Source organism: Aspergillus pseudodeflectus, assembly GCF_044049435.1.
Source record: "Aspergillus pseudodeflectus strain CBS 756.74 chromosome Unknown BJX68scaffold_38, whole genome shotgun sequence".
In the NCBI taxonomy this organism is placed as follows: domain Eukaryota; kingdom Fungi; phylum Ascomycota; class Eurotiomycetes; order Eurotiales; family Aspergillaceae; genus Aspergillus; species Aspergillus pseudodeflectus.
The window spans coordinates 247906-275446 of record NW_027263814.1 but is presented as its reverse complement, the minus strand read 5'-3'; the positions used below and the strand labels follow the sequence as shown (position 1 = coordinate 275446).

At 52.5% G+C, this 27541-nt stretch overlaps 7 protein-coding genes across 7 annotated transcripts; 4 read left to right on the top strand and 3 right to left on the bottom strand.

Moving 5' to 3' along the window:
• The first annotated feature begins 1101 nt into the window (after positions 1-1101).
• On the top strand, positions 1102-6093 carry BJX68DRAFT_136834 (putative membrane-tethered transcription factor (SPT23)). The gene is made up of 4 exons (XM_071036399.1): positions 1102-1999; positions 2057-2946; positions 3000-5475; positions 5532-6093. The coding sequence occupies exons 1-4, from the start codon at positions 1301-1303 to the stop codon at positions 5661-5663; spliced, it is 4197 nt and encodes a 1398-aa protein (XP_070896542.1). The 5' UTR covers positions 1102-1300; the 3' UTR covers positions 5664-6093.
• A 1-nt stretch (position 6094) lies between these two features.
• Positions 6095-10836, top strand: BJX68DRAFT_136835 (putative TMEM1 family protein). The gene is made up of 4 exons (XM_071036400.1): positions 6095-6235; positions 6299-8823; positions 8877-9956; positions 10012-10836. The coding sequence occupies exons 1-4, from the start codon at positions 6196-6198 to the stop codon at positions 10663-10665; spliced, it is 4299 nt and encodes a 1432-aa protein (XP_070896541.1). The 5' UTR covers positions 6095-6195; the 3' UTR covers positions 10666-10836.
• A 1603-nt stretch (positions 10837-12439) lies between these two features.
• Positions 12440-14565, top strand: BJX68DRAFT_136804 (oleate delta-12 desaturase odeA). The gene is made up of 2 exons (XM_071036398.1): positions 12440-12561; positions 12680-14565. The coding sequence occupies exon 2, from the start codon at positions 12701-12703 to the stop codon at positions 14108-14110; it is 1410 nt and encodes a 469-aa protein (XP_070896540.1). The 5' UTR covers positions 12440-12561; positions 12680-12700; the 3' UTR covers positions 14111-14565.
• Positions 14566-14858: 293 nt separating this feature from the next.
• BJX68DRAFT_256943 (glycosyl hydrolase) lies at positions 14859-16648 on the bottom strand (the record flags this gene model as incomplete). The annotated part of the gene is made up of 3 exons (XM_071043259.1): positions 14859-14962; positions 15025-16105; positions 16193-16648. The coding sequence occupies 3 exons, from the start codon at positions 16646-16648 to the stop codon at positions 14859-14861; spliced, it is 1641 nt and encodes a 546-aa protein (XP_070896539.1).
• Positions 16649-17173: 525 nt separating this feature from the next.
• On the bottom strand, positions 17174-19292 carry BJX68DRAFT_136732 (putative DNA repair protein (Rad57)). Its single transcript, XM_071036397.1, has 2 exons — positions 18801-19292; positions 17174-18746 (listed from the first exon to the last, which is right to left on the bottom strand). The coding sequence occupies exons 1-2, from the start codon at positions 19193-19195 to the stop codon at positions 17480-17482; spliced, it is 1662 nt and encodes a 553-aa protein (XP_070896538.1). The 5' UTR covers positions 19196-19292; the 3' UTR covers positions 17174-17479.
• Positions 19291-20770, bottom strand: BJX68DRAFT_136713 (TMEM53 family protein). Its single transcript, XM_071036396.1, has one exon. It carries the CDS (start codon positions 20337-20339, stop codon positions 19386-19388), a length of 954 nt encoding a protein of 317 aa, XP_070896537.1. The 5' UTR covers positions 20340-20770; the 3' UTR covers positions 19291-19385.
• A 4564-nt stretch (positions 20771-25334) lies between these two features.
• veA (sexual development activator VeA) lies at positions 25335-27538 on the top strand (the record flags this gene model as incomplete). Its single annotated transcript, XM_071048337.1, has 3 exons — positions 25335-25476; positions 25544-25761; positions 25831-27538. 3 exons carry the CDS (start codon positions 25335-25337, stop codon positions 27085-27087), a joined length of 1617 nt encoding a protein of 538 aa, XP_070896536.1. The 3' UTR covers positions 27088-27538.
• Between the last annotated feature and the right edge of the window lie 3 nt (positions 27539-27541).

Sequence of the window (27541 nt, the reverse complement as noted above, 5' to 3'; positions counted from 1 at the left end):
AGTGCAGGGACGGAAAGAGAATCAGGAGTAAGTTGGTCATATCAATCGGTACCGCTCGAATACTAGGTAGCGAACCGCTCTGGCGTATAGTGTCCTTCTCTAGACCACAAACGTCGATCAGGAATGTGGCCTGCGTCCTAGCACAGGTCAACAAGTATGTTCTTAAATTAGAAAATCATGCAATAGAAGTGATTAGTGTAGTAAGCCGCCGGGTTTCCATATAGAGCAAAAGCTCGAGAAGCTTGATGCGTCTCCCATCCATCTGATGTATAGATCGACAACCACGGTATATATTTCTGTTGTCGGGCCGTGAGGAGCCGTCAGAGAAGATATCTCGTGGTGGCGTTATTTGACCACTGCACTGCATGGATAATGGAGGAGAGCCATGGATATGCAGACTTGATCCGAACATGCAAGAAATTATTCGTCTGAAGTTCAAATGATAGTCTAGATACCACAAGGTTGGCTGTCAGTTGAACTGTAACACAGCCAATGAAAATGTGGCAGCCTACCGCAGCGACCTCAGGGCGGCCTTGGCCTCAGGCCTCAATCTCGTTCCTGTCTGGGGCGGCTAATGCGGTTTAGTCGAGGTGTCCCACCGCGAGAATATTAGCTAAGCAGGCCTCTTCCACCATCACCACCAGAAACAAACGTGATCGTAATCAAAATACGGGCGAGTCGCTCTATCTCTATCCTTGTTGAGTTGGCCTTAGATGGACTGCCCGATGCGTTATCTCCCCTCCACCAGACCGTCGAGCCGCACAAGTCCGATTTTGTGACCAGGACCGTCGCCAATAGCGCCAGCAAATCTCTGCGCCCAGGAATTTTGATCTTTGCCGCCTCTGGACTTCCTCCTTTTTCCACTCCTGTCGCCGCAACTCCGTTCTCCGCTCATTACCATACACCCGCCGCTGACTCCTCTCTCCCAACAAACGCCCTCACTCCTTTCCCCGGATATTGATCACTCATCCCCTCTGTCTCACCATTCGTCTCACCAATAATCGGTCGTCCGTTCTTGACACACTGCTTCCCATGGTATCGAGCGAGGGCCACTGTTAGCAGACAAGCTCGATTGCACCTCCGTGCGCCCGTGGAGATCGCCTCCTGGCCAGTCTAATTCCCCCGATCGTCGTTTCCTGTCGCTCCCTCAAACAGCCGAACGTGCAAGGAGTTTCCGTCGCAGAGAGAGAGCAAGAGTTCTGATACCGGGAGTTGGTCGAACGGCTCTTGAGGGGGTTCTTGAGGGGGTTTCGCTGGCCTCTCTCCCTCGGTCGCTCTAATCCCGGCCAGAAGGTCAAGCATGGGACCAGCATCGTCTCCTACATTTCCCGCCCTCGACCCAATCGTCGTGGACGACGATATGAACCCCTATCAGGATACGGACATGGACTTTTTGGACTCGACGAGGCTGCAGTTATCATCCGACAATGCTGGACAAGACTTCGATGACCTCTTCACCCGTGCCGCACCGTCCCGCACTCTCGCAGAATCCGATCCACCGTGCCTTTCCCCGTCAGAATTGTCGCTGAAGCGGTCATATCACGAGCAAGACACCTTGCGACACCCCAAAGTCTTTGCCTCAGATTCACCGGCCGAATCGTTAGATAACTCAAGCCCGAGCTCGAGTTCGGAGTCACCTCGAAACCACCTTCGAAACTCCTCCGTCGCCTCGTCCACATCAGCGGTCCACAGCGAAAATACAGTGATGCCCTTTGGCTATACATCTGAAGATTGGGTAAATCCAGACTACGACCACGTGAAGGATGAGTCTCTTTTTGGCTTCGACGCTTCGCTACCGAACCTGGAAGGCCCTTATCCAGCGGAAACCGACCTCGAATCAAGCAACAAAGCTATGGATGCCGCTTTTGATTTTGAGAGCGCTGCCAGCAGCCCAAGCCCTCTAAAAGCGGGCGTCACGTCGCAATCAAGGGTACAGAAAGGATCTAGGTCGCGCATGCGTGGGGCGCCGGGTTCCGCCAAAAGAAAATCCGCGTCGCCGGTGAGATTCAGGTTCCCATCCACTGTTTTCGGAATGAATTGGGCTAACATGTCATAGCGAATTCCGCAAAACCCCGCCCCATACTTTGGCAACAATGTCAAAGATACCCCCTCTCCCTTCCAGCCGTCAAGGGCACACCCTCAAGCCAAAACACCCCTCAGTCCATGGGGTGGACATTCTCCCTCGTCTTATCTGGAGGAGAGCTTTGGCGGTATCAACGTGAATGCCGCTTCTCCGCTGAACTCCCATTTGAACTTTTCCCCGCATAGCCTTTCTTTCAATTTCAGTTTCGCGGCCTCACCCGCCCAGAAGAACATCATTCCAGATCCTAACCAGCGCCCCATCCTAACCGTTCATCCGACCTCTCTTAAATCACGTGTTGAAACACAGATTCCGATCAAGTTGACTCTATACCCATTGCCGCCTGGAGTTAAGAAGATACGCTTGCCGAGCCACACCATCTCAAAGCCCAAATTTCTCGCTTCCGCTGCTACCGAGCGCTCTCCGGAAACCCTTGAATTATATACAAGCCTTTTCTGTACGAGTGCTATGCAGGATAAAGAAAAACTGCGGAAAGCATTTGCAAAGGCGGCCGCCGGCACCAGATATCGACCATCAAGCTCTTCTGCCATTGGCGCTGAAACGCAGGAGGAGGATAAGCCTCTCGAAGGGGGTGAGGTGAAGATCTGTAATGGTTGCATACAGCGTGAACGGAAACGCGCCTTTAGAAAGAAGCAGAGGAAACCTGAAGAGGACGAGTTGTTTCAGAAACATGAAGACAAGCGTGTGATCGTCTTCAATACCAATGAGCTGAAAGACTGGACCGAACCACCGAAATCTGCCGCTTCCGAATCTCAGATGCCGCAAATTCCCGGGAGCATGCAGGTCGAGCTGCCTATGCGAATAGCCTGCTACTGTAGGCACCAGAACGAGAAGCAAGGATTCCAGTACGTATACCCAATTTATCAATTCCGACTGCCAACCTGACCATAAAATGCAGAGTTATCTTCACCTTGAAGGATCATAGGGATAATGTCATTGCCCAGGCGATCACGAATTCGATCATGATCACGGATGACCACAAGACTCATGCGCCTTCAGCGCCGCCCGCCCCCGGTCCGTCGCCGTCACTACCCGATGGGACACAACTTCCTGGTGTTGGTGTGTTTCCATCTGGTCCGAGCTTTGATACTGGAAAGTCGTCCACTTCTACGCAGCAGGCAGCGACCTCCCCTTCTGCAACAGACCTACAGGGCCTACAGCAAAGGTTCAACTCTCAATACCAGCCCGCGACTGGCTCTTTTGTAAGCTTGACGAATGGGACATCGTCTAGTTCTCAGGGCTCTCGAAGTCTCTCGCGACAGGCCTCGCCAAATGACTTCCAAGGTCCCAATAGCAAACGCCGCAAGCATAGCAATACCAACAGACTTCCCTCGGAGCTGACTATGACTAAATTAGAGAACGGCCAGTCATCGGCAGGGCCTCCTGTAAATGACACCCAGTTTCCAGGCGCTCATGGATTCGCCTCCCCGACTGAGAGGCCTTTCGTTACAACAGCCGCTATGTCTAATCAGTTTGCGAATGGTCCTCCTACACCTACGAGCGGAGACAACTCTTTTTTCACGAGCCTGCAACAGCAAACCCTGGATAACTTTATTCAGCAGCAACTGATGTCTGCGCCGAACTCAGCGCAGCCCAGTCGCCCAGGCACCCCAGGTGGATCTGGCAGAAATAGCTTCCAAGAACAAAGCCTCAATATCTCACTAGGCCCAACCCCGACCACACCAATGTGGCCTGCTATGACCAATGCTGGAAACCGGCTACCGTCAGTGATTCATAAACTGGTGCCAGCCGAGGGTTCCATCACCGGCGGGACAGAGGTTACTCTTCTAGGAAGTGGCTTCTATCCAGGCATGGAAGTTGTATTCGGTGATACGCTTGCCACTACCACCACGTTCTGGGGTGACAAATGCCTCAACTGTCTCACTCCGCCAGCCCTTCAGCCTGGACAAGTGGCCGTTCTGTTCAAGCACGAGCATCCTAGCTTTAACCAGCTACAACAACAGCACCAACCGATGATCCCCAAACAGCAGCAGTACTTCAGATACGTTGATGATCGTGAGTTGCAAATGTATCGCCTAGCACTCGGAATTCTTGGGCAGAAATTAGGGAACCAGGCGGATGCATTCCACACTGCTCAGCAAATCATGGGTAGTGATTATAAGGGCGCATTCAACCTTCAGAAAGACTTCCAAAGTTCCTCTGGCGGCCATCAGAGGCAGGTTCCTGGGCTGGAGTCACAGGGTAAACTAGGTGACATGGATTCGAAGATGTTGACCTACTTGGAGTTTATCGACCTCGACGACAGCCCTCGTCCGCCGAGGTATAACACCCGCAGTTCTACTGGCCAGACTCTTCTTCATTTCGCTTCTTCCCTAGGCCTTACGCGATTTGTTGCTGGTCTCCTCGCCAGAGGCGCGAACCCGGATGTGCAGGACAACACCGGAAATACCCCAATGCATCTTGCTGCGTTGAATGGCCACGCACACATTGTTAACAGACTCCGTCTTGCCGGCGCCAGCCCTAATACCCGGAGCATCCGAGGGTTCACGCCAGCTGATTTGGCTACTACACTGCCTGCCCATCAGGCAGCTTTGATACCGGCACCCCACTCTCGTTCACGCAGCGTAGGCTCATTGACCTCGCGACGCAGGCAGAGTAGTTCAGCGTCCCTCCATTCGCTCTGGGAATCATCCTCGGCGACCGACTCTTTCAATCAGACTGTCGATGATTCTGATGAATTGGAAGACTCAGATGATGAACTCGTTATTTCACCCTCTCGCCGCTCTAGCATTCACCATGATGCTCCCGCCCCGCTGCAGACTCCTGAACCAACCGCACCCCCAGGTGACGCACGGCCTTTCTCACCTCCCGCGGCGCTCGTTGCTTGGCGGAATCACCTGCAGGCGCAGATTAATCAATTCCAACAGAGTGTTGCGAATGCTTTCCCAAATCTACCTAATCTTCCAGCTCTGCCGCCTATGCCGGCTCTGCCAGGCTACCAGGGTAATCCTATGATGCGCCGCATCACAAATCTCGTTCCCCATCGGCCAGCTTCCTCCCGCGGTGCTAAAGAGGGATGGTGGGATATGTTGACGGGCAACACTTCTCCTAGCGCTACCGAACTCCCATCTTACGACGAGCTTTATCCACGCAAGGAGGCCGAAGATGAGGAAGAAGCAGCCCGGGTGAAGAAGTCTAGCATGTTGCAAGCTGCTGCCGAGGCGGCTTTGGACCAGCATTTTGAGACGCAAGCCAGCTCCTCGCGAACCACAGTCGCAAAGGAGAGAGAAGATATCAAGGACATCCGAATCGGTCGCAATGTCATCTCCCGGGAGCAACAGAAGCATCTTCGGGAGCAGCAAGCACGACGGATGAAGGGCCTTGCCAGCGATCGGAATCTGTACTTCTTTTGGGTCAGTGATCCCCCACTCTACATGCTTACCAGGTTCATCATATTAACGTTCTACAGATTCCTCTTCTCATTCTGGTGATTTTTGCGTGGACTCGAAGCTATATTCCAGGCATATCGCAGGGATTGTCTGATGCGTATGACTTTGTGAAAGCACGTTCCACGCAGCGCGTGTTGGATATTGGAACTTAGACATCTTTTACCTTGATTTTGTTTGATTGATGTTCTTCAGCTGGGGCGTTGTGTGAGTTTGGGCGGTAATACACCGGGATTTCTTCCTTTCCTTTGTCCGGATATTCGCTTGCGTATAATGACGGGAATGACTATCTATCTTATACTTTTCTTCCACTGTTCTCTTTCCTTTCCGTTACAGGAGGATTCGTGTTCTGCAGGGTTAAATGGGTTTCCCTGGTGCAGCAGTACCCGATAGTTAGATATAGCCGAAAGATAGTCAATGTACATAGCTACCCTAAACGATACAGTAATTCCATAGCACTCCTAAGTTGATTAATGGTGTTGGCTACCATACAGGCCGGCTTGTGCTTTGCGCCAAGAGTCCGACGCGGAGAAGGCGGTCATCCCCGAAACATCTATCCACGCAGTCAACAACGTTCCGTAACTCTCCACGTACCGCTTGCACATCAGGGTTGGCAATTCGCGCTGGAATTGCTCGACCGGAATGCTCTTAGAGCAACTTGCTGTCCCCTGAGTAGTGAGCGAAATTATGGACGCTCTACCCCAGGCCGCTTCGAGCAGTGTCACCGGTATTTGAGCACGCCCCCAACTCCACGCCGCAGACCACTGATTTACCCCTCTTGCTTGTCTAGTCGAATACACCGACCCCTCAGGACTGTTCTCTGCCGTGCAGCCGGTAATTGCGGACAAACTACCTCTGCGTAACCTCCACTGGAAGTCTCCCACCCGCCCCGTTCGATCAATCGAGTCGCTCCGCATCGGATTCACACCCGCGAACCATGAAGTCGTTGAGCGCAAGCCTTCCAGCGATGCGCCAGGGAACGCCATAACGCATAGGCGCCATCAGATTCCAGGCCTTCGACAAACACCGTACCTGAAGATCTACATCCTCCGATGCGACGACAACGACACATACAAGACTACTGCGAGGAAGGCACTGCGGGAGTGGATCAAGTCGCACGGCTCGTCGTCGACGTCTACTAGCACCTCTGCGACTAGCCAGGAGAAACACGATGCCTTCGAATGGCTCATACTGCACGTAGTCCAGGACGGTGACGGGCTGGAGAAGGCCGCGCCCACGTCGAAATGGGGTCGGACAACGACGACAGTGCTGGAGAAGGTCAAGGCGGATTTCAATGGCTCCTCTAAGTCGGCTATGGACCGTGTCGCTCAGCTACGGCTGCCGAAGGGAGGCACCCAGCAGAAGTCCCCGGAGTTGGCGGATCAGATCGAGGACTTTGTTGAGAAGATCAAGAACGGGATTCTGGCGTCGTTTGATCTTCGTGTTGCGCAGTATGAGGAGGATATCAAAGAGAAGGACTCCCAGCGGAGCCTTCCCGGTTGGAATTTCTGTACCTTCTTCATCCTGAAGGAAGGCCTTGCAAGAGGGTTTGAGAATGTTGGGCTATTTGAGGATGCACTGCTTGGGTACGATGAGCTTGCTGTTGGTTTGGATGCTGCGATATATGAGCAATTGGAGGGATCGAGTGAGCAGCATGGCAGTGCGTTTCTAACGTACAGCAAAGACTGGCAGGAGAAAGCGAAAGCAGCTCTAGACAGTCGAGTTGACCCGGAAGAGCCAAGCGAGGATGGGGAAGTGGCTCCGATTCCAGATATTGATCCTGCAGATTTTCCAATCAACCCGGTGAAGAAGTCCTATCGGGAAATGATTCTATCCAGCAACATCTCGATATTCGACTTCCGCACTTATATCTTCTCCCGTCAATTGACGCTCCTCCTCAGGGCATCAAGGGCCCCATCACTTCTCGGAGATGACACGGATCCAGGCAAAAAAACTGGGAAGAGGGATAAGAAGCCTGAAGATCTACTGCTATTATCTGAAATTTGCGAACGTTCGACCGAGTTTATCGGCCTTGCTGCACGAACACTCCGGTCTGATTTGGAAAGTGGTCTGGTGGAAGTTGGAAATGATGCGAAATCGGAGATCATCAGCAATCTTGTTTCCTCATGGGCATATGCTGCAGCGTCTCAGATTCTGCTTCAGACATTTACCCCAGCGCTCACTCTTCCCGAATCATCCCTACACGCAGCGGACGTGGCTCAGCAAAAGCCAGATGTCCCGAGGCGCACAAGTTCTCTCATCATGCCCACAAATCGCCAGTCTCGCACAGTAAAAACAGAAATGGTCGCCCCCGATGCATTGTCATCGATTCACGCCCAACCGGGCTTCGAGGGCCCCAAGCTCACAGCTAGGACTGGGTCAGAACAACTAGCCTCCGAGAGGGGCGAATTGCTTTTGATGGCTCGAAGGCTCCTAGAGGAAATTGCTGGTCGATGTGGGTGGAAGGAAACGTGGACCGACCTTGGTCTTCTCTTTGATGATAGAAACTCTACCTCGGGCGACATGGATGACGTCTCCCTTGATGAGGAGAATCCGCAGCCAGCTGAAAGACCTCAGCAAGCGAACTCTCTGAGTGGTGTTGACTTACCAGCCCTAAAAGCAGGTCTCAGGTCAAGGAAGGCCTTTCGCGCTCATTATGAAGAACTCACGGATCGGATGTACCGCCATCATATCGCGGCGAACCGTATAAACTCAACACATACGGCTCTGGCTGACATGGCCTTATTACGCTATCGACAAAGCGACTACGGCGCTGCTGCATCTTACTTCCATCAAATTACCCCATTTTACGGCAATAAGCATTGGACTGCTCTAGAAGGAGTAATGCTAGAGATGTACGCACGGTGTTTGAAAGAGCTGGATCGAAATGAGGAGTATGTCCGACTAGTCGTCCGCCTTCTAGCGAAATATGCGGCGCATACCCAGTATCAACTGTCAAACCGACAGAAGACGTTGGATGCGTCTTCAATCTTTGCAGAACAAGAGTTGGTCTCGGACTATGTGGAGGAGCTGTTCCGAGCATCGAATGCGCTCCAGAAGGATATTCCTGCCTCCTTAACGGACTTCTTCGCCGATCTGCATGTCAAGCCTGTGGTCCTTCACTACAAAGACAAGGACGGATTCCAGCTCCAACTGCATCTGCGGTTCCTTCTGGGGAAACGCATTGATATTGACTCAGTCAAAATCCGACTGGTGACTGCCAGTGGCAGTGGCCAAAGCAGCGAACATTGGATAGAGGCTCCGGCAAAAACGACCGTCAAGTCATCCTCAACAAGGGTCCTGGTTGATTCAACGGTAAGTGCCATGCCGTCCCCATCTTCAGAGTATACCCGGACTAACATTTGCAGACGACACTGCAAGGAAAGTACTTTGTGGACCGCGTTGAGATGCGAGCAAGAAATCTTGTATTCACTATGGCTGGCGGAAACCAGCTTGCCCTGCCTGTAGGTTTCAGGGAATCCATCGCTGAAGAAGAGGAGGATATCCGGCCCTACATCTACTGCTACCCACACCCAGAAGGTTTACAAGCAAAGATTGAGTCACCTCATCTTGTGAACCTGGAAGCCATGCGGACATTAGAGCTAGAACTCAACAGCGGGTGGAACGATATCAAGTCGGGAATTCTCCGAGTGCGGCCGGCCACGGCAGGCCTTCGACTGAGAATTGCAGAGACAGAGGTCGTTGAAGGTGATATCGAAATCAAAGCGAACACAGAATCGGGGAATATTGAATTCAATGAGCTAGGTCGAAACTCAACTGTTCGATTCCGCATTCCATACACAGTCGAGGAGCACCCCGCAACGCTCTCTGCAAGGGCCGAAGTGACGTACGAGACTGAACAAGGACGTTTCTCCTACTCATCAGGGCATACCGTTGTCTCTGCTCTACCGATCAGCGTCAACGTGCAGGATGTCTTCAAGCAAAGTATCCTCTTTTCTCGTTTCACTGTTAGCCCAGCCACGATGATCCCGCTTTGGATATCGAGATGCAGCATCCCTAGTTCGGATGTCTATCAGGTTCAGTCCAACGTCGGCGAGGCCGTTGCCATGCGAGTGTTTCCAAAACAGCCCGCGTCTTTGCTCTACAAAATCCAGCCAAGGGCAGACATTGTTACCTCGCCTGGAGCGCGAAGGTCTCTACGTCTCAGCGTCGATTTTACTTGCATCGATGACGAGTGCTTTGATACAGTGGAGAGGACATTCAAAGCGAGTATATCTGGCAGCGAATTCGCGCAATATACGACCCTGCTCACACCGCACATTGTCGAAGCGTACCGTAGCCAGTTGTCAACCTCAGACATGGAGGTCATCGGGCTTGTTCGTGAGATCGAAGCCTTGCCTTACGCAGCTGTGCGTTGGGATGTACTGTTGGGTGCGCTCAAGGAGCCAATGGACGGTCTACGGGCTTGGCTCAAGGAGTGGCATGATGTAAGGAGTTTTCTTCCATTTTGTTGGGAGAATGTGGCATACTGACTTGTTCCAGAATCATCTGATCCTGACTCTCCCCGAGCAACCGTCAATACGCCAGCGTCACATCATTATTCCCGTTGATATACCTGAGGTACAAGTGGTCCACACCGCAGAACTTCGAATAACCAACCTTCCAGAGCAAGCACCTCACGCTGCGGTTGGACAGACCATCACCGCCGAGCTGCGGTTATCCCATACGCGAAGATGGTGTTCACCCGACCAGCGCGAAAACGCAGGAGGGCCACTAGAATTCTCATACGAACTTCATGCAAACCCAGAATTGTGGATGGTTGGCGGCCGTAGACGAGGAAACTTTACAGCAAGCGAAGGCGAAACGACGACATTTGCTGTTATGTTGCTGCCCCAGAAATCGGGGCATCTGCTGCTGCCAGGGCTGGAGATTAGGAGCTTTGTGCCGCCACCAGCAGTGACGGTGCAGTCGCCGTCGACCACGACGGGAGGGGCGCCCGCGGCGGTGGCGGCAGCAGCAGCAGCGGGGGCAGGAGGGCTTCAGCGTCGGCCGATCCCCTGTGAGGTCGACTACCGAAATCACGGCGAGACGGTGCTCGTATTACCAGATCTGCGGGGCACGACGGTGAGTCTGAGCAACTCAGGCGGGCATGGAGGGGCGTGGTTGATAGATTCCGAGCGACGGGTTCAAGTATGAGCTCATCTGCATCCTCATCGTACCAGAAACTAGAGGTCGACGATATACTCTGCCTGAACTGTGTTTCTTCAGGCCGAACTTGTAAGTTCTTTAAGTTGAGCTTGAGACGATCGTTGAAAAAAACCAAAGATACGACCCGGTATTTTTGGCTTAGTTTTTTAGCCCACCCCACAGCACCCAACCTGAGCTTCAAGCCCTCAACAGATTCTCGGCCTTCCCCAACAAAACTGTCCATCACCAGTCGCCCTCCGGACCTGCCCTGCACAAGGTCACGCCATCAAAGCAGAGCCCGCAAACGTCGAATACACTCTCTACGTACTACAAGATGACAATCAAAGGGACATGATTAACCGAATGGTCGAAGCAGCGAGTCTAGATCTTTCCGCAGTCATGTCCGTCAGCAGTGTAAATACGAAACAGTTGCAGAGCGGGATTGCCAGATCGATCACTCACCAGCACATCGCATGCAGGCCACGCCAGCACCAGATCCACTGCTGCTTGACGAGGTTATTCTGGACATGAGCCAAAGTGCATCTCCATACATATAGACTTTAGCTACGAATAAGCAATGAGCATGCTGGAACTCAGTTAAAGATATGATTGATTGACAAGCTTTCCGATGCAGGAGTTCATCAGATCAGCTTGTGGCGAGGGTAGTGGCTGGCTGGTCAGAAAACTCAGATAACAGACTCGAGCCGAACTGCAAATACCGAAAAAATCAAACACATGAAACCTCGGGGCTTCAGGCTCGCCGCTCTGCCCAGACCGCATCGGACACAGCCAGCTCATGGAATTTTCGCTCTGTTCCATGAACTCGCCAAGACTGTTGAGCTGCCGATTCTGCTTGTTGTCTCGAGTGGGCTCTTGTTGGAAAGTATTGATTGGCTTAATTGAGGCGGTGACTGATATCTGATTCCACCCCCGGTTTTTTGTTAGCTTGAGCAATTTATTGAATGTTCATAATTATACAGAAGTTTCCTAAATGTTTGGCAACCAGAGCAATATAGCTGATGATGGCGATGCTTGAAGACACTGGTGATTCATTGGTTAGCAGGTTCTGCAGCTCGTTGCCAGTCAGGAGAGCACGGGCAATCGGAGGAACTCGCGTTCGGGGTGGAAGAATTCTGAGTGGCTCCAGTCAGGGTCCCTTGATTCCGCAACTTTATCTCGCCCTACTTCGTATCCTTGCATCTCCAAAGCAGACATCACTCGCACTCTTCCACGTTGTATAGTTCTTTAAAAAGCTCCCGCTAGACTGGGACGACCAGCTTTGATCCTCTCGAATCAAGCTAGCTGTATTAGATATTGGCACCAGGGCCTGGCTTAAAAACGAACAGAATTTCATGATTGAAAAAAAGGAAGGTAAATACTGAGGGCGATCGCCACTGTAAGGCAGAACAAGGAACAGCGTTCTCCAGCCAACCAGAACCGCTATCTACCCACAAATTACCGCTGCTGGGACTGCAAAATGGAAATTTACACTCTGGGACAGGAACAATCCAGTCTTCAAGTTTCCCACTCCTTTTTTTTTTTTTCCTGGGATCTTTTATCGTTGATTGTTGATTGCTTTGGATTTGCAATTCTTTCTCGCCTCTCCTGTCAATTGTCGATTTTTTTCTCTCGCCTCTGATTCGCCTGTTCTTTGCGCTGTTTCCCCTCTCTTTGCCTCTTGCTCTCCTTAAAGTTGGCCTGTTTGTACACCTTCTTTTGTCCTCCGGGCTTCTCTCGACATCCTCCCCTCTTCCTTTTCTACACCCTACTCCCTCCGTCCGACTGCTCGTCAAGACATTCTGGAGACGATCTGAAGATCTTGACATACCATATCTCAGGTCTCCCTGTCATTTCAGTCAGATCCGGTGTAACCTTAAGCTCCGTCGACCCATTGGTAAGTGAAAAGCATGCTCAGCTCTCCCCAGCGTCTGAGCGTTCAATCCTCTCGGAGGCTTTCTCCTCCCTCCTTCCTGCTAAAGTACCTCATGTGCGCGCTTTTCTTCTTCTTCTAACCAGTTTTCAGGCAGAGCCAGCTCCAGTCGTCATGTCTTCCACCGCCGTCCCCAAGCGCGTTGCGCTTCATCGCAACCCTACCACGGACTCGTCTGTCCCTAGTTCTGTCTCGGTATCCCCGCTTGACTCTCCTCGCCAATCTCCCTCGTCTACTTCGCTCTCCTCAATGGCCTCCGAGGCGGAGAAGGTGAACAATGGCAAGATGCTAGACACCTATGGCAACGAGTTCAAGATCCCGGACTTCACCATCAAGCAAATCCGTGACGCTATCCCGGCTCACTGCTACGAGCGCTCCGCAGCCACCAGCTTGTACTATGTTTTCCGGGACATCGCTGTTCTTGCTACCGTCTTCTACGGCTTCCACAACTATGTCACTCCCGAGACCGTTCCCTCGTACTCGGCCCGTGTTGTCCTGTGGGCTTTGTATACTGTGATTCAGGGTCTGTTCGGTACCGGTTTGTGGGTTCTGGCCCACGAGTGCGGACACCAGGCTTTCTCTCCCTCCAAGGTTTTGAACGACACTGTCGGCTGGATCTGCCACTCCGCCCTGCTGGTACCCTACTTCTCGTGGAAGATCTCCCACGGCAAGCACCACAAAGCCACCGGAAACCTGGCTCGTGACATGGTGTTTGTTCCCAAGACTCGCGAGGTGTACGCTTCTCGCATCAAGAAGACCATCTATGACCTCAACGAACTCATCGAGGAGACGCCCATCGCGACTGCCCTTCATTTGCTCGGTCAGCAGCTGGCTGGCTGGCCCATGTACCTCTTCACCAACGTCACTGGCCACAACAACCACGAGCGCCAGCCTGAGGGACGCGGAAAGGGCAAGAAGAACGGCTACTTTGGCGGTGTCAACCACTTCAACCCCTCCAGCCCCCTGTATGAGGCCAAGGATGCCAAGCTCATCGTTCTGAGCGACATTGGTCTTGCCATCACTGCCAGCGTCCTGTACCTGATCGGATCCAAGTACGGCTGGATGAACCTCCTCGTCTGGTACGGTATCCCCTACCTCTGGGTGAACCACTGGCTCGTTGCCATTACTTTCCTCCAGCACACCGACCCCACTCTTCCTCACTACCTACCCGAGTCCTGGAACTTCGTCCGCGGTGCTGGTGCCACCATTGACCGTGACTTTGGCTTCATCGGCCGCCACATCCTGCACGGCATCATCGAGACTCACGTCCTCCACCACTACGTGAGCACCATCCCCTTTTACAACGCCGACGAGGCCAGCGAGGCCATCCAGAAGGTCATGGGTACCCACTACCGCACCGAGGCCCACACCGGTATGCTTGGCTTCATCAAGGCCCTCTGGACCAGCTCCCGCGTCTGCCACTGGGTCGAGCCCTCTGCCGGAACCACTGGCGAGAACGCCGGCGTTCTTTTCTACCGCAACACCAACGGCATCGGTGTTCCCCCTGTCAAGCTCACCAAATAGAGCAAGCAAACACTTTGTCCATTCGCGCCTGCATCAGTATAGTACATAGAAAGAATGTCCGTCTTATCTTCTCGGGTTTTTGCTGGTTGCGATTTACGTTTTGATTACACTCTCCTTCCATCTCGTGGTGTCTCGCGGGAACGACACGGCCACTATACGATACGATATGCAGTTCGATCCGCTTCGACGACGATATACACATCGCTTCATAGAGCAAGCCGCTGCGGAATGAATTGAGTTTCGTTTATTCGGCGTATTGGGGTGCGGGGGTTGCTGATATGATATAATTCCGTCCTTGATGACAAACAAAATGGCTGTTGCTCGGTTGGGAGCTGACCCTGACGGGGTGAGGCCGAAGGCTTTATTAGATCGTTCTTTCACCTGCTAGCGAAGATATGATATGACTTTTGGTGAATTGCCTTATACCATTCTCGTATATGCCTTCAAACTGTAGATGGTTATGTCATGGTCACTGGCTTTGAAGAGCAGCAACGCTCAGCAGAGGTCAAGATAAAATTCTGATCGAAAACAAGATTGAGTACAAAGGGCCAGGGGCCAAAACGCGGGGATGAGCCTAGCCCCTCCACTCCTGGCCTCAAGGCATCCGGTATTTCCGGAAACCCACTTCTGACCTATTATCCTTATTGGCAGGGTTGGTGTATAGGTCACTGGATTTCTCATTGGTGTATGTATCTTACGTTCTCCGCTCTGAACCTTCATACTATGCAAGTGCACGGAGTATCTACATCTACTCGGTCTTCTGACCCAGCCCTCTATACCTCCACCGACTGAGATACGCCGGCGTCGTCCCCTCACCCCCATTACTCGTCGCATACGCACCGAGGAGAACACCTAGAAGAATCATTACCCCGAATTATCCAGAATGAGTAGAGTGAAACGCAGGAAGGACTCACCAGTAAACCTCCCCGTCCCTCCACTGACCAGGACACTTTGTACTTTCCGTTTGAACTCAAATTTCTCGCCTGAGTATAGGAGTGTAGCAGAGAGCGTATAGTGCGCATCATCGACAGCCTGGATCTGGAGTCTAGCTCTGATCTCCTCGCCGCGCGGGCAAGGTAGCGCCTGCACCACGGTCTCGGGCACGGACACGTTCTGCGTTGCGGGTGTGTTCAGGTCGTCGAGGTGTGTTGTTTGGAAGCGGATATGCGGTTCTAGGGCTGGCCTCGGCGATGAAGAATGATGAGGAGAAGAGGAGTGAAGGAGAACGATCCCCAGATCGATATGTTGGTACTGCGTTAGGAAAATGGTGACGCCGGCTTCTTCGCCTAGTTTTGTGGGGGCAAAGGAGATGTCCACGCTGTACGTGAAGTATGTGTGGCTCTGGACCCGGGTTATCAGGGTTATGGCTGGGTCGAAGTCTGTTGTTCCTTCTGAAGTCCCTGGACCGGTGATGTTCGACTTTGATGGCAGTAATCGCAGCGAGTGTGGCCGTTCGGCTGGGGAGATGGTGAAGGAGTCTTCGTTGGGGAATCTCCAGAAAAGGAAGTGTCTGGGGATATGGCTTCCAGGCTTGAAATCAATCTCATCGTCTGCGTCCACGTACGGGCCGTGCCCAGGCACACTGTGACCCTCAGCAACAGGTAGGGGACCCGTCGCCTTCCCCCGCACGGCCCCGAAGACAGGCCACTCCCCCTCCTCCCACGTAACAGGGAAGAGAACCGTTTCTCTCCCCATGGGATAAACCCTCCAATCGGGCCCAGATCTCGTCGCCAGCGCAACACCCCACCAGTTCCCCTTCTTATCCTGGAAGAGGTCCGCGTGTCCCACCGTCTGGAAGTACTCGCTCGTCCCTTTATTCGTGAGCACAGGGTTGCCCTCATATCCCTCGTAGGGGCCAGAGACCTTTCTCGCCCGCGCGATGACCTGCTGGTGGCCGAGTTCTGTCCCGCCCTCGCCGATGCAGAGGTAGTACCACCCGTCCTTCTTGTAAATGTGCGGGCCTTCAGGGAGTCCCGCGCCTGTACCGGGCCAGAGCTTGTACGCGGCCCCTGTTTCACCCGTTTCTAGGTCGATGGGAACTTGGCTTATGCCGGCGTACGTTATGTACGCCTGGCCGTCGACATCGTCATCCCAGAAGATGTCGGGGTCGATATCTCCGATCTCGAATCTTAGCGGGTCACTCCAAGCTGCGTCGCTGAATACATCCGTAGATGTAAAGAGGAGCCCTGTGAATCTGAAGTCCGGATACATCGAGACGTACGAAGTGAGAAGGTAGAACTTGCCCTTGCGGTAGCGGATTGTCGACGCCCAGAGGCCATCTTGTTGAGTCTGCGAAGTGCTGTTGTTGATTTCGGGGACCTGGGAGGGCCGGGTTACGACGTGGCTGGCTAGTTTCCAGGTTGTCAGGTCCTTGGATGCGTAGATGGGGATTGCGGGAGTAGTGAGGAAGGACGAGGTGGTGCAGAAGAAAGTGTTGTCTTCTTCTGCGACAAAGACGCAGCTGGGGTCTGAGTGCCAGCCCGGGAGAATGGGGTTTGTGTAGCTTGAATGGAGGGTTGCAGCGGTAGTTGCCGACATTATCAGTGGAATCATGAGCGTCCAGGGCTTCATCGTCTGTATGAAGTTGAGAGTTATTTTCTGGAGTCGCGGACGAGGAGAATATGTGGGGTTCGCACTCATATACTCCATAGTTGACGGTTTAGGCACGGAGTATTATCCATGACATGGTTCCAAGAGCCATCATTGGTGGCATTGAAGCATTTAGACGGATTTACCCGGCCACATCCTTGAGCGACATCCGTTATTCCTGCGGAGTAAACACGGTGGGCTTGACGCATGAATACGCCAGACGCGGACAATGCGAATGTCTTAAGCTGGCGCAAGTCCCATCAAGCCAGGAGCATTTCTAGCCTTCTCCCTGAGGAGATCTAGTTCCAGGCGAAACACATCATTCGGGCTCCCAAACAGCAACTGCCGGGTGAAAGTGACGGCTTGGTTGCGTGCTTGCTGGCTGTGCAGGTTCCGGGAAATCCTGCTCATGTTAATACCTTACTAGCATCTATTCTTTCTTCAAGATGCTGAGGGACGTATACTGCCCACCGCGGCCGAACCCCTGTGTACAAGAGCTCTTGATGGTGTGCCAAAGTTTGAATGGCTTCAAAGGCATGTGCAGAGAGTTGCTGCTCAGAAGCAAACTGCTTTGCAGGGAAGGATCTTTGAGGTGATCCGCCCCTGTTATAGTTCTGGAGCTTGTGGCCTTGGCTTCTGAAGCTCATCTTGATATGCTGAGGGTTTGTGATACCACTCAGTCTTGAAAGAGGTAGGAAAATAACGACCATGTAGTTGTAGATAGAGTTCAGTCAGCTGACGTTCTCAGTCAATCAGTACGGCTTTACCAAGATAGTAAAACTATGTTACATTATTCGAAACAGCCCTCATCCCACCCTTCCAGATTTCGAATTCCACTTCATCCTGCAACTGGGACAATCCTCCCTTTCCCGCCCATGGGGAGAAGACGAGCTTCATGCTTCGTTGGGCGGTCTGCTCGATGGGTTGAGTTTGAGAGGGCGTAACCATAGTTTTCAATGTCGAAGGAGATTTGTGCATGTATCTTTGATTCTCAACGTCGACTGGAGCTGCACTGGGGCGGCCATTTTCAAGGGTCTGTCCAAGGCGTTCGTTGGCCTCGTTGTTTTCTTCCTTTGACGACATCTGCGCGCGGCTCGGTAGCGGGTATTCTTCCGCGGAAATATCAAGGCTACGCTCGTGTTTCTTCAGTGCAATTCGACATGCAATCTGCGTAGACCACACGAGACCCAGCGTCGGCGTTTTGAGTGTTGGCGGCCGAAAAGGATAGACACTTGAGGTAGTTGGCCGGTCCCCCCACCCCGTGAAAAAGCGCTGTTGATGTTGTAGACTGAGAATTTCGTTCCGCACCGGGTTGCCCACTAGGTACGAGCCGTCCGGCTGCGCTTGCGCTTGCGAATCATCTTGTGTCAGTGGCAGAGGAGAGGAGGACGGAATATTCGGCGTAGACTGGGGTATGGCAAGGGTATTTTGGTATGACTCGTTATTATTCAGCTCTGGCGGGCGCTGTCGAGGTAGAGGCGACGCTGCGCCTAAATCGCGATCGATTGGGTCTCGTTGATATTGCGATGGAGATGACATGCGAGTTCGGTCGCGGGCGACGCGTGGAAAAGAAGTCGGGACATCCCCTTCAAATCGATCAGAGACCTGATTTGCGACCACAATGGCAATATCCTCATTCGCGGCCAAGTTGCGCAGCATCTGACCTAGCTTCGCGAGCTCTCCGGAGCGTGTCGATAGGCCCGATAAGTCGTGAGATGTATGCTCAGCTCGATAGTTGGATGTGATCGAGTCGAGGACGACGAGCCCAACGTTATACCGTTTAATAGCAACAGGTAGCTGGTAGTTCAGGATATGGTCTTGACTTTCCAGATCCATTGCATTGATGGAGAGGACTTTCTCCAGTGAGGGGGCATCGTCCCGTGCAAGACTCGAAAGATACGGATGAGACTCGATGAGCTGAGAAAGCCGGTTCGTAGCCAAAGGAGCCTCCGTAGAAATGTAGATGGCGCTTTTCGCTGCACCCCGCGGTGGTGGAAGCTGGACCGCCAGCAACAGGCCAAGAAGAAACTGCGTCTTGCCGCTCCCACTACAGCAAATCAGCGACCAATCCATTGTACCACCCAGAGATCAGTTTATGTACCTCTCGCCCGTTACCTCCGTCACATATCCCGTCGGTATCCCCCCATCTAACAAGGTATCCAATGCGGGGTCGAGCGTACTGATAACACACCAATGCGAGAGGTCAAGCCGGGTCTGCGGCCCCGGAATCAGCGGTACGTCGAGATCGACACTGGAGTCCGGCTCGCTTTGCTCGACGCGGGGTATTTCTTCGAATCCGACATCGTGGTGCAGGGCTTTTATGAGGTGGTTGGCTAGCCGGCGGACATCGGCAGGGGGAACGTGGGCCCTTTTCGCGATTTCGAGAGTGTCGAGCGAGATTAGGTCGACGGTGGTAATTCTGCTTCGTTCAAGAGGCGGGAGAATATGAGCGTATGGCTTTATTGAAAAGTTGGGGAGGATGGATAGGAGATCCATGGAAGGTGAACGAGAGAAGGTGCGGTGAAGCTGAAGCTGAGATTTCTGCGGAATCTTGGTGCGGGGAAGGCCAACTTCGGCCCCCCAGCAGGAAGTATACAACACAGGAGCTCTCTAAGTTTCTGTGAACGGATATCAATGGATGGGTATGAGATGTCATTGCTTCATTACTCGTGTATATGCACGTCGTCTATAATCTACTCCCACGCAATCCTCCAATTCCCGGGACGAGTGTCGCGACCTCCGCCTCGCCCGTCACAACAGATGCCGGGGCGCGCGCCTTCACTAGTTGCTCCCAGAACTGCTGAACAGCTCCCCAGTACCTCTTCTCGTCTTCAACAATCAATGCACAATGTGGGCTCTCGTGGAATACCACGCTTGCAACGTTATATCCTCTAATCCTGGCATCGTCGAGATGTGCCTGCACCTCTTCCCAACGGATCGTCGTGTCTGCTTTTGAGAAAAGGTACAATCGTGGAACACGGGCTGAGACAACAAGGCTATCGTTCAATTGTTTCTGTATCTCACTGATAGAGCTCGTAATGCCCAGGTTCTGGAGCCCCGTGATAATGCCGATAGCCGGAAAGAGCAGGGCTTGGTTTATCAATCGAATCGGAAGAGGGGCGGGGGGCAGCGAGTAAACGCTGGCTTGATAGTTTCGCATAAATGTGGTATCACCGGGACAGCTGTCGAACACAATACCCTGTAGCGGCAGTCGTTGAATACCGCTTGGGTGCTTGGGATCCTGCATAGAAAGGATCAACTGAATGGCGATGTTGCTTCCGCCGTGGGAGAAGACGTGTAGCAGCACGCCGTTAGGATTTTTCTCGAAATCCCCAGCGTCCGGTCCGAGAATACGGCGTATAGCTTCCCTTGCTGGCTGCAGCCGAGATCGAATGACAGCAAAAGAACGCACGGTTATATCGATCATGCCAGTCGTGATGAGAAGGATGGCGGAGTTGGGAAACAGCTGTCGGTGATATCCCACATATTTGCTTATCCGCCGAGGAGTTGCCCCTCCAAGCCAGGTGCAAAGAACAATGAGGGCTGGGTGTCCATCAGGTACGACGTAGTCGACCGCTCTGGGCGGTTCGTATAGCCAAATGTTCTGACCAGCAGGCTCCAGTGGATGTAGCGGGTGCATGGTGATATAACACGCCTATGAGTCCAGTTGAGAATTGTTGGAGATGGACAGAGGGTGAGAAGACGGAAAGATGGAGTCCTCGAACGCTGGGGCAAGTGGAGGGCCGGGGATCCAGCGGAAAGCCATGCTTTATGCTGTACTACCACCCATTGCTCATGGGCCACGCCTGGTAGGAAAACACATCCGCGGCTCGGCTCGACAAGTTGCAGACTTGGTGGAGCAGGAAGCTATGAGTATTCCAGCGAGGAGTTCGTCTCCCTGTCCGACGTAGAGATTGTGCAGTAGCGGCCACAGATTTCCAGGATGAGAGCATCCTCATTGCGTAATCCAGCTTCATATTTTGACTGTACCGGCTCACCGGGTTTCGATAACTCGAGAACTCAGAGCTGATAACTGAGCCCCTCCCACACTGCTCTCCGAAAGAAACCTCGAGTGTAAGACGTTGGACGGGTGAAGCCCCTCAATTCCCCACTTGGATGGACAGCAATGGGATTCTCGAGTCCAGTCAGAGTCTTCCATGAAGCGTGGATGGATTCCGATGGACCTATTTCAGGCTGCCAAAACTCAAAAGCCACAACCGCCCGTTAGAATCAGGATCTAGCGTCCAAGGATGTGGCATCCTTCTGCAAGGCATGACTGGCTCAGACCACAAACCGGGTCGTGGTTCAAATCCCGACTCCCCGGTTGGCGATTTGCGCATGCAATCGGCCGAGGACAATGAGCATTCGATATCGAGTATGCATATCCCATCTCCTCTGTCTATCCCTCGGCCCGGTCTTTGTGAGTAGCGACTTGCATGACTTGCGACGCCGGCCCTGAAATCCGAGGTCAGAGTCTTCGCGCATAAACGCCGTTTGATGTCATGCTAAGCGCGGGTACGGATAAGCGGAGGGCAAGAAGTGGGGATTTGTCATTAATTTACCTTCAAGTTCCTGTACTCCGGAGGATTTCTTTGTTATGTATCCTGAAAATCTGGAGAGTATTCGTCAGTTACTTAGAACCTTGCTTGACTAAGGACTCTCTTTTTTGTCCTTGCCTGTGTTCTCACCTCGACTGCAAAAGATCGCCTTTGATGGCGATCGAAAAATGGTCCTGCATAGCTGAGCAGCTCGGCCGGTCCTCGGTCGAGCTCCGTGGTCTCGCAAATAGTATACAACGGATCGGGATATATATCCTTGCAAACGTGCGGTCAAGGTCCAATGAGTCGACACAATGTCGCCATGAAATCTTGGGGGAAAAAGAACTACTGAGCTACGTCCAGCTTGAATGAGGACGTCTCAAAAGCGCTTCTTTATTTATATCGCTACGCGCAAGCCAAGCTGTTAGTCGCAGGAGAGTATCAAGCACAGAGAAGAGTGGCAACGGCGGGAAGACAGATATTTCCTACTGACTGCTGACCATGTATTGTGTTGGATGTAGTGTGATGCCCCTTGCTCAGGTAGTGCAGGCAGTGCAGGCTTGTGCAACAAGCCATTTTGAGGTGGACGAAATGCCCAAATTGGGTGGAGCAGAGATCTCCGAGAAGTGGCCGCTGGAGGCCACCCATAGAAAAAGTCATGCATGAGCTCTGGAGCATAAAAGCTGGGGAAGGTTACTCGCCAGACTCCATCCTGGGGACGGCGAGGCGGTTCAACGGCCCAAGCGCATGATGAACGACCCAGATGAGACAACCATCCTCTCACGAGCCACAAGAGCTGTCAGATCCGCAAAAAAGTGACGCCGGATACTTGATGGGCTTACAGCAGTGGCCGGAAAAAGGTCTCAAAGATCAGATATGGCACGCCTTCAGGGAGAGAGCAAGCCATTCTGACTTTTGAGACTGGTCACATTCGAGACATCACATTCCTAACCCTTCAATAACGGCCGACTAGAAGATACGGAAGGGACGACGCTCTGGAGGAGTCATGTTACCCTGAAAGTGGCACAGAATCGCGAGGCCCTGACTCTTGTACAGGGATCAAATTTGGGACAGCCAGTATGAACCACTCTCGAAAGATCCTCGATTGGATTTTGAAATCAACCCTGCCTTAGGACGAATGCGGCAAATGAACAGGGATAAGTCGCCCGCAGGAAGCAGAAGCCTGAAGGACGCTTTAATATGCGGACTACTTCCGATTTAATATAGCTGTCCATTCGGATCACTCGCCACATCCAGGGCCTGAAGGCTAGGCATGGAGTCTGGCTTTGTTAGGCCTGAGGGAGGGTGGCATTTCCTCCGCACTTGGTACATTTGCTCGCCATCCTCCTGGTCAGACATACAGATACAAGAGATGAGAGAGAGCAAAGCCAAAGTCGTGTGATTCCAAGTTGGTGTTGCGATCCAACCGTTGAAATTTGATTGTGTTTGGGGGTACTGGAATTCCTGGCACTGTTGAGTAACTTTGGTTTGTGATTGTATGACGATGATGGATGCCGGGTAGACCCGACAATGCGGTTATTGGAGAGCCTGCTGGGTTGCAGTGCACTTGAGGGGTGAGACGTCCTCTGTTTCTCGTCCTCCGTACTCTTGATCAATTTGTCTTCTCAGCTCTCGAGCGATGCATGGGAGATCGCGATTCTTAACGAGACAGTGCTGTCCCAAAGACAAGGACCAGAATCATGGTCTGTAACAACAAGAAGCTATGGCAAGAAATGAAAGCTGCGAGGAGCTATTCTGGGAAAAGGCCAGTCAGTGTCAGTGTCTGGCAGGATTCAGTTCTAACTTCGAACCAGACCAGGTGTCATTCACATGTCCCACCTTGGGCGGTCCGCCCCGAGCAACGAGTGGAACGTTCCCAGGATCCGTCGAAGGATTCGATGGAATTGGGGTTTCGCAGGGAGTCAGCCTGGACTAGCCTTGCAGCCTGCATTTCCTGCTTCGGTCTGGTGCGAAATCCTGCTCTCCTGATCCAGCAATGGGATTGGATGGGATTTCCGTGGACAGGTCTGATTGTTTTTAACGCTTAGCGCCATAGCCTTGACACAGAAACAAAGTTCAGTGGCTTGTGCCCCAATCCATCGGAGTCCAGACTTGCTTGCCCTGGGAGTCAGGATGATTGGTACTTTCTTATTGTCCGTGCTGCTGAGGAGGCGATCGATCACTTGTCTCATCTTCAATTTTGAGAAGGGCTCCAGGACGTCGTTGACTGGATAAAAATGTCCGGTAGTCTGGTCGAGAGTTCGAACTTGAGAGATGTTCGACCACCCGGTCCAGGGTAGTTTTCACTATTCAGGGGTAAGAGATCAAGCTTAAGAGTGTGCGCTGATTCAGCTGATAAAAGTGAGCAGCCTCGAAGAGCAAAAGCATTATTGCTGAATTACTTTCCATTATTTGTGCATTGTTCGGGCCCTTGAAGGCATTATTTCGTTCGATGTTGATGGCAAGAAACCTGCATCCGTTGGGTTCCAAGTCTCAACAGGCCCGGCTCGGTTGAAATTCTTCATTTCCATCCGATAGGGTCCTAATGGGTCGGGGTGGAGATCATGTCACCCTGCAAGACCGTGCATTGACCAGCTCTGCTGGCTCTCGCTCGAGCATCCTCTTCCAAACGACTGGGCTCTGGAATGCATGATTGATCCGCTGTGCTGGGTACGAGTACGTGTTTTCAAATTTCAAGCACAATTTGATGCAGGATCGAACCCTTTGGGGATTATTATGCATCCAGCTTGCATGACAGACGATTGCTCCAGAGGATGGTATCTTTGCCATATGGCGACTTTTGGGTAGCGCTTTCGCCGGGCATATTTACCTTATTTAAAGGGAACATAGCCATACCCGAGAGTAGTGTACTCACTGAGTCATCCAGGGGAGGAATCGAGAAACTTAGTGGGATAATTGATTTGTATTTTTAATGAGGACGGCCCTCCAGCTTCCGGCGCCACACGTCACAATTTGACCAGTGTTCTCAGCCATAGCCCCGAGGCTCAGTCTCCTATCAAGACTCGGATAGATTTGGGTTGATGGCGATATCTATCTATGCAAGCGAAGCGCCCATGAAAGCTGGTGAAGTTTGCTCCACAAGCCTCCGTCGCGGCGAAGCTGGGACTTTTGGGCCTCGGACTCGGCTCCAACCTGGACTAGCGGTTACTGAGACCACGACGGTGGAACTCTCCCGCAGGAGCTGGCCCAATGACCAGGCGCTCCACTAGCGCTGCCCCCGGCCCCCTTCCTTTCACCTGGGCAGTGGAGGTTTCTGCAACCCACCGCTCCAGTCCGGTCGGTCGGTTCTTCCATGCTTTGGTTGCCAGTTGTTTTCTCCAGCCAGGCGACACTGAAAGGGAAAACAGTCTGATATGCACCAGATACAACAAAGACAAGACCGTCATTAACACGACGAGCTTCGAATTCTCAAAGCCCAAAGGCATCGCGAATGTGCCTCGAATGATCTTCGTCTCCGTCAGCCTGGTCGATCCATCCAACCCCGGCCAAAGTACTTAATTTTCCCTAGTGTCAACCTACCTTAGCCATAGCGTCGGTCGGTATCTTTCGACAACGCTGTGAGCACTGACGGCTGACTTTGCCATTTCTGACCCTCTTTTCTATCACTGCTCGCCCTCCCCCTCTCCTCGCTCGCTGTGTGTGATCCCTTCTTCCAATCCGAACGCTCCCTATCCTTTCCCTTCAATTCTCTCCTCCCAAAGGGGACAAGCTGTGGGCTCTCTCTCTCCGGCTCAGCCCATCTTGTGTTTCCCTTTCCTTTCACGCCCTCCTCCCCTTTTCAGGAACCCTTTTGCACGACCGGGCGCCTGAAATCCTCGTTCCGTCTGATAGTCGACGCGCTGGTGCACGTTGTGACTGACGCATTTCGCATTCGCGCTCGTGAAACTCGACCTCGAGATATCAGCCCGACCATTGTCTTCAGCACTGGCTGGAGCTGCGTCGCACATATCAAGCAATCGGAGTATGCTCTACTGTTGCAATTGTTGGATACGATTTCAATGAAGACGGCCGTGGCTCGAGCTTTTGGGTACTAATCGCCTATAGTAATATTGAATAGAACCCGTTCCTCCCTCAAAATGGCTGCTACAGGTGCTTCCCAACCGACCAACGAGGCGATATGCGTCGATCGGATCACTCAAGAGGGCAAGAAGATCACATACCAGCTGAAGGTTATGCAACAGCCCGAACGTGCGAGAGCTTGTGGTGCAGGTGCCAAGTGTAAGTAATCTCTCTCTCAAGCCCTGAACTGATGTGAAGAGGGTACTGATATGCTGGCTTTGAATAGCCTCTGCGGACCGTCGTCCTGTTGATCCTCCCCCGGTTGTCGAGATGCTTATCTTCGAGTCCGATCCCCACGATGACAGCCATAAAACCGACATTACCTTTCGCTACAACGCCAATTTCTTCCTGTTTGCAACGTTGGAAACCGCTCGCCCAATTGCACAAGGACGGCTTCCTTCCCCTCCTAGCTGCCCTGCCCTAACAGGTGTGCCGGTCGCCGGCGTGGCATATCTCGATCGCCCTTCGCAAGCTGGCTAATTTATCTTCCCCGATCTCTCGGTCAGACACGAGGGTGTCTATCGCCTGAGTTTCCACCTATTCGAACAAACCAAGGATCCTAAGGATGCCACTGAAGGAACACCCGCGCCTTTGCCGCCAGTCCCAGGAAAGTTGTCGGCCCCGCAACAGTTTCTAGACTTTCGTCTGGAAGTAAAAACTCTTCCATTCACTGTGTACAGTGCGAAGAAGTTCCCTGGTTTGACGACGAGCACGCAGCTCAGTCGCCTTATCGCAGAGCAAGGATGCCGCGTCCGTATCCGCCGTGATGTGCGAATGAGGCGTCGTGGAGACAAGAGAACCGATGATTACGATTATGATGATGACAGGGGCTACAACAGTCGACACACACCAGACGCTTTCCCTCCAGAGAGACCGCGCTCGACCAGCATCAGCACTGTCGACCACTCCTACGCATATCAGTCACAGCGCCGTCCATCAGGACCGGAGTATGGCCCTCGAAGTCACCAACCATACCAGCGTCCGATTCCCGCTCCAGCCGCATCATCTACCCCAATTCCTCCACCAGCTGCAATCCCAACTCCTGTCGCTGCGCCCCCGTCAACACCCTCGCCTTCCTCTCTTGCCGCTCCTCCCGCTCCCCCGCCACTGCACACACCCTCCTACCAGTCCCATCTGTCATTCGGTTCGACTCAGATCCAATACCCAGCTCCTCCGCTGTCTCATACGCCACAGCCGACGACCACACCAACACACATGTATTCTCCCCGCCCATCGATCTCGCATGAAAGAAATCCGTCAGGCACAGAATATGAGCCTTCTCCGTCAACCTACACCTATTCCCATTCACGCCACACTGTTGAACGACCGAGCTATTCGAAATCGACGACATCTCTACCCCCATTACGCCTTCCTGAAGAAGAACACCACCCAGAGCACGGAGTTCCTCGATCTCAAACCCCATCCAATATGGTTACGTCACTTCCTCCACTCAAATCTCTTTCTGCGTACAATTCCGTACCTTCCCAACCATCTAGCAGTATTGGATCCAGCCCAGGCAATGACTACAGCTCCGGAAAAGGCCTTCCCGAAATCAACCAAAAGGTCTCGAAGCGGACGCACGAAGAGACTTTCGGCCACGATGACCGGCCACTTTATAATGGCATGCGGCCTGATAGTGAAGTGTACTCCGGCGGGCATAGGGACTCGTTCGACCCGCGGGCAGAACTCTTTGGCGACGGCGCCGATGACCAGATGGCCTACAAACGAGCCAACGGACAGATCTCAACGAGAAAATATCGACACCATTAGCCTGGCGTTGTAGATTCTCGGCACGCGTCTGGTACAGGAAACGGTGTATAGGCGTTCAGGTCTTCCATTATATTTTGTTCCTCTTTTTGCAAGTCGCAAGCCCGGCCCTCTGGCGTTCTTCTCATGATTGCAAACCCTATTTTATCCTTTGATATCCTTCGAAAGCTGTATATGATTCTGCCTATATCTGTCCTTCTCTTCTTCCATATGTACTTTGCCGGATCTACTATATTGCCCGGGATGGTCTGTTTCATTCCATGAGATTGGCTACCTATTTCTGGGTGTTCAATATGCTTGACATTTTTCCTATGATTCGAACGACCAATATATTGTGAGCGGTCCCATTTTTCTCCCTTGAACAGATAGATGTGTGCAATATAACCACGTCTTGTGAGAGCTGCCAAGTTAAGACTGTAAACTCGTATTTGTCATTCCATACTCTGAAAAGGCCTTG